This window comes from Rhodamnia argentea, chromosome 4 (genome assembly GCF_020921035.1).
Source record: "Rhodamnia argentea isolate NSW1041297 chromosome 4, ASM2092103v1, whole genome shotgun sequence".
NCBI lineage: Eukaryota > Viridiplantae > Streptophyta > Magnoliopsida > Myrtales > Myrtaceae > Rhodamnia > Rhodamnia argentea.
In genome coordinates, this window is record NC_063153.1 from 14,080,864 (window position 1) to 14,096,439 (window position 15,576).

Below are 15,576 nucleotides of genomic sequence, written 5' to 3' on the forward strand. Positions count from 1 at the left end.
TCGATTTTACCTTACTTTCATGATTCCGACATGCGGGGGAAACTTAGTACAACAGTTCGAAACTGACCTCACGCATAAAGGTCCGATCTGTCGAGGAATTTATCATTTCTCCTCCCATATCATCTTTTCACTCAGCTTTTTGTACAAGCATTCGTCCAAAATCTTAAGTATATTCGAATCTACTTCACCACCGCCTCCACGATCGCAGAAACTAACTCCCAAAGAGACGAACTCCCCTCGGCACTAGCTGTCCCAACTATTGGCGGACACAGTCAAGGTATCGCACCCAGTTGAGCGACACGCCTAACATTTTGGATGTCCCCATCCAAATAGGTGCTTTCCACAAAATGACATTTCGCAAATCTTCGTGACAATCTAGTCGTACGAACAATCAAACATGTCAATTCGGAGGTTCTCCTCGAATCGAGCTAAATTGAAACGGAACATTCAGCAACTTTTTGGGGTTTTGTGTACTGGAGTATGATTCAATAAACAAATACAACGGCCAATTTACAGGGCCAAAGAAAATTCTTAAAATCAATAATCGTGTTATACTGCTAAAGTAGAACTTAAGAGGGAAGCACACGGAGACACTGATCGTCAGATGAAGTCACAAGGAAAAGGATTAAAAAGGTGTTTTTTTTTTTTTTTAAGGGGCCGAGAAAATCCAACTTCCACAGATGATGCAAGATCACCCTTTGCATGCATCCGCTCGTTGAATCCGTGATTTTCAGATTCCGGTAACATATAGCAGCACAAGATACCTGGACTTGGATGCTTCACTTGGTCGATTCCCCGATAGAGTAGCCTATCCTACCACAGTTCGCATGGAAGGGTTCTTGATTTACAACAATCCGCGAAACTGGCCTTTTAAAAATGAACCCTCTCATCACTGTCGAAGTGGAGCCTCTCAATGCCCTTGAGGGCGTTTTCGTAATTCTTAAGGTGTACTGCGTTTCTTCCGGAGGATGTGTGCCTAGGGTCCGATGAAGCGACTGGCGAACTTCTTTGGCCACTTGAAAACTTGCGGACTGCTCCGGGACTGGCTTCTGTCGTGCGAGCACGATTGGAATCAGATTCAGCACCCATAAACAACTCGCGGCTGCTGGAAATTGCTGCCCGCCTTGACGATCCACCAGAACGTCCCAAAAATGTTGAACTTGACATCTATGCGTTCCAAAGACACATTGTCAGCCACGAGAATAAAGAAACGTGGACAACTATCTATACAGCCCCATAAATTTTCCATGTAAAAATTTAGGGGTTTTTTTTTTTCAATATAGTTGTAACAGTCTAAATACACGAAACACCTAATCAACGATTCAAAATATTACGGATAAAAATGCAAAAACACAGCACGACATTGAAATCGGCTTTCAACTACTTCATTCTTGCTTCTGCTTTCTTGAGTCTTGCCAAACAAAATATTAGGATAGCTCTAAAACCAAAGGCACGCTGCCTAGTAGATTGAGCAAGAAGAGTCTTGCAAAATCTCCATTTTCCCATGCCTTGCCACATAAGAATATAAATTACTATGAAACCAGTAACAAAAGTCCCGGTGCTTTCTGCTGGAACCACGGATTCCCTTTCAAAGCTTCACCCCATAGGTTCAAGTGACCAATACTCACATGAGGCCAGTAGCAAATTCTATATAGATGCTTGACACCATAGCAAAAACACACTGGAACCACAGTTAGATCTCCATCCCCAGCTTGGGTCCATATGAAGATCAGTCAAATGAAGCCACTTCTGAACACACACACACACACACACATATATATACCCACTTCACAAGCTTCATCCCACCCCACTTGAACTGCTCCTTCACATATATACTTGACAATATGTACTTCACAAGCTTCATCCCACGACATGAAGAATCCCAACTCATCCAAGAGACAAATAGTTATTACTGCTTGAAAGAAGAACCTTGATTTATCCATAAATCAACTTCTTCATGCGTTTGGTAAGACGGGAGAAAAGAAAGGCAGAAAGGGAAAATAATTTCTTTTAAAAGGAAGGAAAATGACATTAATTTACCAATCCATCCAGCACAATTTTTCCTTTTTAAGGGACCATCAAGGACACATTCAAATAGCCTGTGAAAGTATTTGTCTTTCTCTCCACTTCCACTCCAAATTAGAGAGACCCAAAAATATGTGGACCCAAGAAGGGTTTTTCCACTCCAAAGTTGGTGCCTTTTTTCTCTTCCATTCCAAAAAATCAAAGACAGCTTTCCCTTCCCAATAAGCTGCCAAAGTCATTTTATCCTTCCACAATTATTCCAAACAGTGTCAACAGCTGTTCACCATTCTTCCTCAGAAATTGCACCATCATTCATTGAGCAATATGAAAGAACACCCAAGAGGCTATATATATACTTGCCAAACAAAACGGAGAATAAAGATATTTCTCGTACTGTACATTTAGCATAAGACAGAGCACCATCAAGGTAAGAAAAACAAATTACCATTGCTTCCTTGGAAATTGCACCATCATTTGTTAATGGACTTTTCTGCTTTGAGAAACTTCCAGCAGTTGCAGTTGCCCCAGATAGCCTTCTTCTAGAAGGATCCATAGAAGACAATCCAACTGGACGACCGTCTTCTCCACCTGGAAAATTAGAATCTTAGAGCATACTAATTGGCAAAGTATACAAGAAAAAAGTGAACATGTAGCAAGCACTGAAAATGAGGACATATCTATAATCAAAATCATTTCCTACCTGACTGCTTATCCACATGGCCAGCAGGAGGGGGAATCCCAGAACTAGGTCCAGCACCAAGACCCTGACAGAGGAAACAAGGAAGGACTAATCTTCTTTAGCTATAAGTAAAGGAGCAAAAGAGAGACTAATATTTTGTTTATGAGACCAAAGGGAAAGAAAATCAGAAGTAAAAAACATCAAATTGGAAATTTTCCCACCATCTACTTCTCACGAAAACTTCAAAAATTTCAAAAAATTTCCACTCAAACTTGCATTTTCTCCACTTTCTCCACTTCCCCAAACGGAATACATATCACTTACCAGTGCACGAGATGGGGGTGTTGCCATTTGAGACTGCTGATATTTCAGTATGGTCCAATCAAATACATAATCAAATTGGAAACCTGGAGAATAGATTAACTTGTAGAATGAGAAGGTGGAAATTATGCCGTGGCCCACTTACAGATAAACAAATGATCTGTATTGGCAGTACATACATAAATTCTCCGCTAACTCAAAAAGGTCGAAATGTAAACAAAACCTTCACGAATGAAGAGGTCACGGAATAGTCTCTTTAAGTAAGAATAATCAGGCTTATCATCAAATCGCAGTGAACGGCAATAATGAAAATAGGATGCAAATTCTGTTGGATAACCACGACACAGAGCCTGCAAAGCATCAGAATCCATGAGTCCATAGAGCCAGAAATAACCTAATATGCTCACAAAGAGATAACATACCTCAATTGAAGTAGAAACCTTTTTCTCACTAATCTTCTCATACTTTTGTTTCTTGGTTCCTGCTTTCAATCCCTGCCAAGGGAGACTGCAAAGAAAGGAGTAGGTCTAATTACTGAAACAAAATAAAACCTATCACATAATCAACAATATAAGATAGGCAGCAACAGTTACCTTCCTCTTAGAAAATACATAAGAACATAACCGAGAGACTCTAGATCATCCCTCCGACTTTGCTCTATAAAGACCAACAAAAGAAGAGAAAATCAGAAATGAAAGGAAAAGTAAAAAATAACAGAAAGCTTACTACTCCCAATAAGGAATGGGTTACCGTACCAATGCCAAGATGAGTGTTCATGCTTGCATATCTTGCGGTTCCAGTCAAATTCTTATTTTCCCTGGATGTTCAATCAACAAACACAATGAGCAACTACTCACCATGATACCCACAGCATCTATTGGTAGACTTTGTCAAGACAAACATCAGTACGTCAAAAACTTCTATTGAGAGAAAATATAACAGTTGATTTCTTCAAGGTGAAAACCATAGCTACAGACTCCACCGTCCATACAGCCTTCAGTGGCCCCTCTAAAACGTAATAACAGATAGTGTAGCCTTCGCTACTTAGCTGGAGGGCGGAGTAAGTTGGAGAAGACCGTCATTGATATCAAAAATGGGATGACCAACAAAATTGCAACAGCAACTCACTTTCCAGTTTAAATGTACTTGACGCGGCGACGCACTACACGCTATGCCCTCATAAAGTTAGGGTAGTGTAACAAGTTTGTCATTGTTTTTCTGTTATTTTCATTCATTGTTCTTGTATATTCCTCATGCACAACAACAGATTTTTACTGACAAACAAAATTTCTTAGTTCATAAAAGATAACAAATGCGATGATCTGACTATTACTGCCTCAACAATGCAGGCTTAAAGTCCACATGACTGCAATGACATCATCTTCGTAAACTAAATTTAGATTGAAGCATGACCTTCATTTAGGTAATCATTTATATTTCCATATATATATAAGATAGACAATCAAACCCATTTCGCAAAAAGAAAAGTAAAAATACTAATTTAAGCATGCAAGTAACCTTCAAAAAGGAGAGTAACTTCCAAAGCTTAACTCACCTGTAAGGAATGTGTTGATGAGTTGAGCTATCTCTGTATTTCTTGGCCAGACCAAAGTCAATAACGTACACCTGAAGACGGGTATGAAGATAACAACATTCCATCTTACTAGATCCAAAAGGGAATCACAAAGTCAAACCAATATATCAAAAGCACAAACCTGATTGGCACGTCTCCCCAAGCCCATCACAAAATTATCTGGCTTGATATCTCGATGCAAAAATGACTTTGAGTGAACAAACTCGACACGATTAATCTAAAAAAAATATAAGCATCAGCACGGATTAAAGACACTCTAATCATAACCACAGAGACATTGCAAGTGATGAATCAAACCATTTGATCCGCAAGCATCAAAACCGTCTTCAAGGAAAGTTTCCTACTACAGAAGTTAAATAGATCTTCAAGACTGGGTCCAAGCAAATCCATCACAAGTACATTGTATTCTCCCTCGACACCAAACCATCTTACATTCGGAATCCCAGCTGCAAAGACAGAGAATGAGTAGTTGTGGTAATAGCATTGACGGAACAAGATTGAAATCAATAGCTGTGGAGAAGGAACATTACTTCCTCCTTGCAGGATCCGATACAATTTTGATTCATATAGCAATTGAGGATGCTTTGTTTTGATGTTTTCCTGAAAATCACCAGAGTAGAAACCCAATTATAGTAATCACTCTCTAGCATGCGTACCACAGAGAGAGAGAGAGAGCACAAATGCAAATTCTAGCTCCCCAGAGTAGAGAAAAGAAGCACTACCTTCCCCATCCATAAAACTTAGATCCAGGAGAAAAATTTCCTCCTCCAAAACTTGTTTATGATTACAAATAGCCATACGAAATGCTCTGAAGCATTCTAAATCAATCAGCGAGCACATACAGTTCTCAAACCCACATATCTCAGAATATAAACAAATCAATCAATCTACGCTGTATGTAAGTCTCTCAAGCAAATTCAACATAACAAGCACGAAGAATATTATAGACCACTCACGAGCTTAATGGCGACCTCTTCATTTGTCTGTATATTAGTACCTGCACAACCATCCAACATCAACCAATACAGCAAAAATTCCAAAAACAAAAGAGAAGAGAAAGTGATCAGCAAAATCAAGTCAACGACGGACCGAGATAGATCTCCCCGAAGGAGCCACCACCGATCTTCCTACCGAGCCGGAACTTGTTCCCCACGCGAGGCTCCATCTGCCGCTTCGCCCCCCGCCCAAACAAAAAAAAAAAAAAAAAAGCGATCCGAAACCCTAACCTCGAACCCGAGTCACGCGAAGAAACCACGCAAAAAGCTCTGCGTAAATCAGCGCCGCCGACCCGCGACCGCTCCGGCACGTAGACGACGAAGGAAAGGAACCGCACCGAAACCGAAGATCTAGGGTTCCTGGGCTTCTCTTCTCAAGGCACGAATCAAATGGGGAAGAAGGAAACAAAAAAATAAAAAACAAATTGAAAGCTGCCGAATCAATCAGACGAAGCTACGACGCATCACGCTAATCATCATCTCTCCGTCGCTCCCATCGCTCTCTCTTCCCTGATCGGAGGACGACGTTTTGCGCTCGCATTGCAAGTTTTTGATCCAATCGAAAAGGAAAAGACTTTCGGCGGACAGCGAACGATGTTTTGCCCGGTGCTCCCCTCCCCGCGTGGCCTCCTTTTTCCCGATTTTTCACCCTTTTCTTTTTTATTTATTTTTTTTCCCCCACTCTTATTTTGTCTATTTATAATTTCGTTATTTTTACTCTCTCTTTTTTCCGCTTTTTCGCTTTGCATGAAAAGGAGCGCAGCGTTCGGATTCTTCTTGATGGACCAAGTTTTCCTTTTTAACCTTTTCTCTTTACCCACCTCTTCATTTTCCTTCTTTCCGTCGTCGTTTTACTATATCGAGCAAAAGAGAATTTCCGGCTTCCGACATTTTCACCGCGTCAAATCGTTGACCGACAGAACATGCCAAAATCAGTTCAACCGCTAAATCGTTTTCAGATTGTCCGCACACGAGAAGGATGGTTAATTAATACCTCGGATGATTCCGAAACGGGTACGGCAGCGATAAATTTTACTCCAACTAATTATTAAGTCGCTGAAAATCACAAACCGACACATCACCTTAACCTTATTTTTGGGTCATAAAAAACGCCGTACTCGTGTGACACATTTATCCATCTTTAACCTTCAAGGCTAGATGATACTTAGCAATATGTCAAGCGATATGGCAATTCACGTAGAAATTCTCTTCTTCTTCTTTTCCGGGCCACGTAAATCTTCAGACCACTTCCAATTGAAGCCATTAAACATCCTAATTTGGTGAATTGAATTAATGCACCGAACAAACCAGGGGAAAAAAAATCAAAGGCGACAAAATTGCCAAAGATAAAAGTGTGATCGAACGAGTTCCGATGCATAACCACAAAGACGAAAATGACGGTGGAGGAGAAGACGATATGGTGTTTTTTGTGCTCTGAAGATAGAGAATAAACCCAATTTGGTTTCAAATTATGGCTAAGTGAAGAAACATATAGAGAGTTAAGGATTTTCACGTGGGCTTACCACGTCAACAGAGATTTTGCCATACGTCATCCAACTCGGCAACTTCACGATAAAATTTAACGAAAGTTAACGGAAAGTAAATATGTACCGATTCAAAATTTTTAGTGATCCAAAAATTAATTTGAGATGGTACCAATTTGAAATTTTTAATAACCCAAAAATTAATTTTGAATAAACTCATTATAAATATATATCAATTTAAGATTTTTTATAATATTAACCTTTCATTAATATTCGCCCAATGAAGCAATCACATCTCAAGGCATAAAAACGAGCGCCCTTGCAATGTGGCAATATCGGAAAACAAAATTCCGAGAGATTATAGAGTTGGGCGCGTATTTATCTAATTTGAAATCCCTCCAAAAAGGCAAGGAGGCTTTTTTTGTTTTTTTCCTCACCCCAATTTGTAGCACCATAGAAGGGAAAGAATCAATTGTATCTTATCATACGTCAAATTATGCAAAAGAACCTTCGATTACAACATATTCATAGCTCTCTGAGCTTCAAAATCTAAGTACTCCCCATTCGACTGCCCACCATAACCATAGATATCGAAAGCCTTCTCCTCCATAGGAACATTCCCGCTCTCGGGTCCCTTGAAGCCCTCCATTGGGGAAGGCCAAGGAAGGGAGGCCGGGACGTTCGAGCCCGGGACTTCTTGGCTCATGCTAAGAGCTGCAGGATTTTCGGGTGGATTTGCCGCGGGTCTCCGGTTGGATGTACTCGCAGTTAGAGAAATCGAGACCGATTGGTTTTGCTGCATCTGCTGTTGATTCTTCATCGGAGATTTGGGACGGAGAGCCTCTATCTCTGGAGTGGTCACCACAAGGTGAGGAGCATCTGGGGGTGGATTTCGCCCTCCCCCACCTTGCCATACCTTTCCGTCCTTGTCTGCAAAGTTCTTAATGTACGCCTGAAAAGTATCAGCATCCAATTATGAATCAGTCACATGATGAATTAAGCTAGCAAAAAGTATCGAAATTCTAGTATGCCTTCAGAATTTTTGCTTACGAATTCTCGGGTTTTAGGCCGTCTTTTTTGCTGTTGCCGGTATCATGGCAAGGAATTAGATGGGGGACACAGGAGGCTTTCTGGGTTCATTTTAATGAGGTGGGCAGTGAGAGCTGTATTGACTCGGTTTGTATAATTTTGGGTAAAATTGCAGATTTGTTTGTTAGGTTGAAATTGTTACCACTCCGAAGGCAAAACGAAAGAAAAAAGGAAAGAAATTCACCCACCATCAGAATGCGAGTGCACATACAAGCATGACTGGTACAATGGCAAAGAAGAACTAGGAAAGCATTGGCATTCCAAGCTACTTTCAGAAGAAAAGTAAAAAAATACAACAGAAAAGAAGTGATCATGACCAACACAGCATAAAGCCTGGTGATTATGGTTTAGGAGATGTCTTAAGCAGCGTGAGAGCAAACTCTAAGATCCGATTGTAACGTTATGTGATTTATCAAAAGAAGGAACAAGCACCAAAAAAAATTGTTCGGAAGCACATGTTGATAGTTTTTAACTATTATTGTGCAGTCAATTTCAAAATATCAATTGAGTTAATTGTTCCCTGCTTGTCCTCAGCAAGAGAGTCCATCAAACTCTAGGCTAATTTCTTTCTACACTGAGCAAATTTTTCAGTCATTCAGCAGCACTATTATTCTGTCAGACCAAGGCCGGGCTTACTAGGCAGATCAAGAAGCTGATGACAAAGTGGCAAGCTTCTTCAAAGATGATGGCAACATTCGTAAAACAAAATCAGCAAACCAAATCCTGTACCTCAGCATTAAAGTTTGAAGAGGATAGTCCCTTGCCCACTGTCAACCAACCAGTTCGAATATTATGGTCTTCACCGAAAAGTTCCAGCCTCCTGCGGCCAAGAGCGAAGTGCTCAATTATGCGATACATATCTTCAGGCTTCTGCGTTGTACCTGCATTTCCATTAAATTATGAACCATACATACATCAGAACCCCCTGACATGGCAGGGATTGGTGTCAACACACAAACGGCCAGTAAAAGAACTGTTAAGACAAGGAAGACCAGTTGCTCAAAGACCCATTGCAAAGCTTTGATTGGAGAGATGACTTCCACAGAAATGTATACAGAAATTAAGATTCTCTACTAACTGGTCAGGAGGGTTTGGTAGACGGATGCTGCATTATGAAGGCAGGTAATAATTTCGCTAACACTTCAATGCAACATTGCATCTACTCTTTGATATTCTGTTTTTTCTTTACAAGGGTGTGCACTAGGTGAAACCAAATATCATTTTTCAATTGTGCTTTGGCAGAATGGTGCAGTTTGTCAAAAAGTCCAAATTGCTTGAGGAACCCCTAGTTCTTTCATGTTGAAAGTTTGGCTCCAAAGTAGAAGATTTGTAAGAAAGGGCCGGCCCGTTGATCGATTCACTTAAATAACACACTAGTTGACTCAAAATTTCCCGATCGAGATGGCAGGGGCATCTTGCAGGAGCCTTGAGATCGTCTATTTGAGTAGCCATACACAGTCCTTGCATTATGTTTTTGGAAAGGAGTAAAAAAATCACCCTTGATAATCTAACTGCCCGTTTACATCTAAAGAAACACGCAGCTCAGTTTTCTGAGCAGGTGTGTCAGGACTAAAAGCAGGGGTTCGATTCCTCCACTAATTATCTTTTGCAAAAACCCAAGATCCAGTCACGAGGAGGTGACTCGTTCACCAGTTTGACCAGTTGAACCAGGCAAACTATAGGTTTGATGAGTTCTAGACTTCCAATGCTAAAGAGTACTGAGCCAGACCAGAGGCCAGAAACATACCAGTTGAACTAGTCAGTCCACTCATTGCAAAATACTACTCAAATGCTACATCGTGGTTAACCAGCCCAGCACGAAAATTGAACGAAGTAGAACCAGCCACTAATGAGTCAAAATTTGTATTTCACTGAGTATGCTATGAATAGATATAAACAGCAAGTTCCCAGTAAGAATTACTGACCATAAGGGGGTTCCTCAGCAATTATTACATCGGTATCAATGTTTGCATGAATTATGTGACCGTCAGTACTGCGGCGAACTGTTCCTTTAATGCCCATCAAGCAGTGTTCCTTCATCACAACGACAAGTAATAGCATATTAGTAGATGAAGACACTCAAGTGGCATAGAGTAGAAGATGACAAGTAAGCAAAACTAACATAAAGTGGCAGAACAAGAAAAGAATTTACAAAGAAAACCCACTTTTGAGTGCTGAAACAATGTATGAGAATCATGTCGTAATCCTGGAGTTGCATTAGCCTTATTCGTCTTGACCCAACAGATATCCTCACACCTCCGAAATCCCCACTGTTGCAAACAATAAAGCAAATAAACCATCCAGTACCAAAACCTAAATCTACCAATTTAATAAACACCTAAAGGGAAGCATCATGTCCTTCTAGGAGTGCTACTAGAAAGGCTTGATCCATACCTTCTTCAAACATTGACGGCCTTGTTCGAGACCGAGTCCATCCCCCACCCAAAGGAAAATAAATGATGGGGTATCCGCAATTGCCTACAAACATGAAAACATAATTCATTTTCAACGAGTCAAAGTAGAACCAAACATTTTTCCACATGGTTTGGGATGTTTCATTATATACTCGAGGAAATTGGATATACAATTCAACAGGATATTCCCAACCAAGAAAATATTTGGTTTATGATAAACCCAGAATCTAAACAAATAAAGCATGATCTCATTAATATAGTCCCTTGCTTTGCAAACATTTTCTTTTTCCCCATTTCAGCCAAAACTACACTTATGCATGAAAGCAGAAGTGGCACAGCAATATCTTCCATCCTTTCTTAAAGTAAACACAAGGCCTACTATTCTCTATTCCCATAACTATAAGCTATCAACAACCACGACAGAAAATTGACAAGTTCAAATCTTATAAACAGGTGCTAGTCTAAGTACCTCAATCTTCAAATTAAGGATTTCCTCAAATGTCCAGTATTCCGTATGATCCGCAACACCAGGAGCACGATGAACATATTCTTCCCAAGGAGGATCCACAAGAATGACATCGAACTTAGTTCCAAAGAACTCAGGAGTAAGCTCAAATTCACGGAGATCGCACTTGTAATACACGGGAGGAGAAGCAGCATTAGCCACAATCTCATCCTTCTTCTGTATAAGTTCCCTAAGCTTGGGATAATCCTCCACAACATTGGTGAGCTCAAGCTCCCGGATAAAATTCTGAGGTCGCATTCCAGTGTCAACAAAATTCTGAGAGTAGTCATTTTGCTCCCCCCTTGAAGGAGCTTTTTGTGAAGGTCCACCTGATCTAGGAGGAACCCAACCCCCTGAAGCTTTATCAGGTGGCGTTCCTCTTCCCATTGGTCCTGAAACATTAAAACCAGGGCCAGGTATGTTGGCAGGCCCACTTCTTCCAGGTCCTGACTGATTATAGTACATTGAAGGATTGGGTGGTGTCCCCAAATGGGGAGGAAACCTAGGGCCTGATGGACCCGGAGGAACAGGAGAGAGGCCAGCTGGAACCCCTAACATATTCACATCAACTCCTCGAGCTCCAGGCCACAATAGAGGTGGAGAAAATGGTGGAATAAAGACACCAGGAGAAATAGGTGGACCTGGGGCAGGTGACATACCAGGAGTCATAGGCCCAGGAGGCGGCATCCCAAGTGGTCCAAAAGATGCTCCAATCATAGATATTGGGATTGCCACTGGTTGATTGTCTCTTCCGGTTGGCCTACCACGTCCAACCCTGCCTGGTCTATTGCCTTTTGCCCCTTGATTAGGCCCTCTACTAAAGGATCCAGACTCCTGGTTAGCAAATGGGGGCTGTGAACCACTGCTAGATGCCTGGCCACCAGGAGTACGGGCAGGCACAGTGCCCTTCTGTCCTCTCCCTTTCCCTCCCTGGAAGTCAGCATCATCTCTCCACATATTCTGATCTCTCGTTGATAAATCATCCTGAACATATCTTTCTTTTGTATCTTCACCAGATGGAGCAGACCCATAAATACTAGACCTCGCCCTTTCTTCCCGTGCATGCCCCCATTGCTCCTCATTTGAAGGCCCTTTCTTGTCGGCTAGCTGACTAACTTCATATCTTCTAGCAAAACTAGATCCAGCATCAGCACTAGCATAATCAATAGGTCTGGTCTGAATCTCTATAACATCATAATTATCATTCGAAATCCCATAATTGGACGAAGTTTTCACAGCTTCACCTCTACTTCCATCTTTCCTATTACCAGACCGACCATGAGGCCTTTCATTATCAGGCCTCTCACGAGCATATCTGATACTTATATCAGGGGTCCTGGAACGGTGGCCTCTCGCACTTCTCTCCCTTGACCAAAAGCTTCCATCTTCATCTGTATGGCGAGACCCATCCCGGCTTTCAGTAACATCCCTATTTGTAGGAGTCCTCTGCTGTCTGTGTTTTTCATTTTTCTCCTTGCCTGTTCTGTCATCATAATTAGCAGGACTTGCCTTATTATCCTCTTCTACGGCTTCTGACGTGCTTCTACTTTTACCATCATGTCTCCGATCATCCTTTCGGTCAGATCTCATACCTTTGTCAACTAGTGAATCTGTGACCCTACCCTTACCATCACCAAATTCATGTCTAGCTGTCATGCTCTTGTCCCTCTCATACTTGTTGTCAGATGTCCTGCTACTTCTGCCATCGTTTTTTTCGCTAGTAATTTCTTTAACATCCAAATCATCCCACCTTTTCTTTGAGCTCTTTACATGCTCGACAGACCCATGGCCCTTCTCACGGCTGCTTTCTTTCCTTTCTGAGTACTTCGAATCTTTATCAGATGTTTCCCCCTCATGTGACCTATCATGTTTGCTTCTACTTCTCCCCTGAGAACTTTCATGATCAGATGACTTTTGGGTCAGTTTTCTTCTGTCACTTTCATCACCCCTACCATGTTTACTCCCCAGCTTGTCTCCACCATCTTGCCTATTTTCTACTTCTCCATCCTGGTACCAAGAACTCAACCTTTCCAAAGAACTTTCCTCCTGCTTTCTCTTCAACTGCTTTGGGCGCGACTCTTTTCTAGTGTCAAATTCATCTTCATCGCTACCAGTTGATCTCTTTCGGCTTTCATACTTATCTCCAGAATTTCTCCTCCTTCCACTGCTATCAAAACCGTCAACATCATCTCCACTACCAGGTTTTCTGGACTTGCTTGACCGTTGCTTCCTCCTGTCACTTCCTTCCCATTCAGCGTCATCCCCAGCCCTGTCACTTTTCCTATCTATATCATCTTCTCTATCTTTTCTGCCATAGATCTGGCTTATATCTGGCGAGTCCATGGAAAAAGAATTCCCAAAAGTTAATTCATCTATAAATCAGTCGAACAGAGAGACAGTCTGTGGGAAGGCACGAGTGACTTATCTGAGACTTCAATCCTGTAACCAGACAAGCCAGAAAGCAAATCAGGCACATTGGGCACAACAGAGACAATGTAAGCTGAAAAGTGAACCTTTAAAGCAACAATGAAAGACATGTCTAAGCAAGAGATTAAAGGGAGGCAGAACCTCCATCTGAGAACCCAATTCGCATGCAAAAGAAAAAAAGTTTATACCATCTGCCAGTTCGACTAGGACTGAAGCAGCCTACTGGAAACAAACTATGACATCAAAAGACAGCAACAAGAGAGAGGAAGTAGGAGAGCATCATCTACGGCTAATGGTAAACAATAACTGGAATTGCAGGCTAATTACCACGCCAAAATACAAGAGCAACTCGGGATTGAACATCGCAACCAGCCATAACCCAATGTCAACTCAGACATTATCAATAGGAAAGTCCACAAAATTAAGATGACCCAGATTCGTCAAACAAAAAAAAAAAAAAAAAACCACACGCATCCAGTTGCCACCAAACGAAAAAATACAAAGACTTGAGCAGGAGAAAGCACAAAATGAGAAAGCCACATGGCTCACAGTCACAAGAATAACCACACATGGCAGCAAAGCCCTAACTTTTAGCCCGCTAACTGAGAAAAAATGGAGACTCCACCGTTCAGGCAATTGGTCAAACACGCGGAGTGATGCGAAATCTAATGTCACAGAGATGAAGCGGCGGACGGAATTGCTTAAAGCCAAAAATTCAACCAACCTTCCACGACGAATACTACTCCGAATCGATCACTGGGTCGACGATGCTGAAGTCGTGAGGGACGAAGGTCTTGCCACTGATGCTACAGCGACCACTTCCGTCCTCTTCCCTCCACCGTCCCGGGTCGCTTACGAATGAACAAACCGCGCGAGAGCTCGCTGCCAATGGAGCTCTCTGGCTATGGAGGATGGCGATTCTCGCGGTAGTCCGATCTGCACCGCGACTCATCAATCAGACGGGGGCGCGATTGGGGGAGGCAATCGCACGAGCGAAGTCGAGAGGTGGGAAATTTTGGCCGGATCCTGAGAAAGTCGGTGTTAGGGTTTTTGATTGCAAATATACTTTTAATAAACCCACAACCACCAAAGCCAAAATGGGGGTTATCTCTCAATTTGTGGACAACTTTAGGGTATGTTATTTGAGGAGAAAATACCAAAAAGTCATCTCAAATTTTCCGTCCTATAAGTAAGTGCGATCGAACAATAAAACAGACTTAGATAAGAAAACATACACCTTTTAAGAACTTTCAAAATGCCATTTCTACGGCAGACCGTAAAGATGAATGGTGATGATTGAACAACTCTTTTTCATTCTTAAGTGAGCGATCACTAAACTCATTCATGTGATATCAAACTCCACGGTATGGTGAAATAATTCCCGATTGTATGCCGCATCCGGCATCAGCAAGGTAGTATTTACCTACCAATTTAATGTAGATTTTTAACAAAATGTTTCTAAAAAGTAGGGTAAACATTTTATATAAAACATGGTGTCTATACCTTCAGGAATTTTCATTCCTCTAGGCCTTGAAATTGCATTTGTTAGAATACGAGAGTCATGTGTTGTGCCTTCCCAACCGGCCAACATATAAACGAATTTTAAATCAAAAGTAACATTTGCAAGAATATTTTGCGTCGTTTTGTCTTTTTGGCCACGGAATTTTCCTTGAATTTTTTGGGAAATCGATGCATGAACATGAGTACAATCAGAAGGTCCAACACAATCCTAATGTACTTAAGTAAATTAGTGAATGTAACAACATACTTTCAAGATGAAGTTTGTGACAATTGTCACTCTACGCAATTCAAAGAAAACTTGTGGTCTTGTACGTATTTGATTAACACGATTAGTATCTCTAAATTGAAAATGCGATTTATGAATAATTCTCTCTCAAAATGTCTTTCCCTCCGTGGAACTCTAGGTATCCGACTACTTGAAGATTCATCCTCCATAACTAATACACTAATTGCCATTACCGACATTGCTGCACTCATTATTCCTCTATTAACATCGGTGTTTTCCGTCTACAATCAATAATT

General features: G+C 41.3%; 3 protein-coding genes across 6 annotated transcripts in view; 1 reads left to right on the plus strand and 2 right to left on the minus strand.

Moving 5' to 3' along the window:
• LOC115756327 (BTB/POZ domain and ankyrin repeat-containing protein NPR1-like) overlaps nt 1-15,576 on the plus strand; it is a 32,967-nt gene that overhangs the window by 8,175 nt on the left and 9,216 nt on the right. The gene's annotated exons all lie outside the window — the stretch shown is intronic.
• Nucleotides 383-6,237, minus strand: LOC115756329 (casein kinase 1-like protein 2). Its single transcript, XM_030696050.2, has 14 exons — nt 5,709-6,237; nt 5,576-5,616; nt 5,150-5,219; nt 4,917-5,065; nt 4,741-4,836; nt 4,581-4,651; nt 3,781-3,842; nt 3,619-3,682; nt 3,448-3,532; nt 3,249-3,375; nt 3,029-3,111; nt 2,726-2,789; nt 2,471-2,613; nt 383-1,167 (listed from the first exon to the last, which is right to left on the minus strand). The coding sequence occupies exons 1-14, from the start codon at nt 5,782-5,784 to the stop codon at nt 871-873; spliced, it is 1,428 nt and encodes a 475-aa protein (XP_030551910.1). The 5' UTR covers nt 5,785-6,237; the 3' UTR covers nt 383-870.
• On the minus strand, nt 7,532-14,591 carry LOC115756326 (N6-adenosine-methyltransferase non-catalytic subunit MTB). 3 transcript variants are annotated; one of them, XM_048277786.1, is made up of 7 exons: nt 14,258-14,591; nt 11,071-13,545; nt 10,582-10,665; nt 10,310-10,457; nt 10,113-10,265; nt 8,917-9,068; nt 7,532-8,050 (listed from the first exon to the last, which is right to left on the minus strand). In XM_048277786.1, exons 2-7 carry the CDS (start codon nt 13,447-13,449, stop codon nt 7,613-7,615), a joined length of 3,354 nt encoding a protein of 1,117 aa, XP_048133743.1. In that variant the 5' UTR covers nt 13,450-13,545; nt 14,258-14,591; the 3' UTR covers nt 7,532-7,612. The 3 variants fall into 3 exon arrangements, with proteins under 3 accessions (XP_048133743.1, XP_048133742.1, XP_048133744.1); XM_048277785.1 differs by having other exon boundaries at nt 14,239-14,591; XM_048277787.1 differs by having other exon boundaries at nt 10,113-10,221; nt 10,353-10,457; nt 14,239-14,589.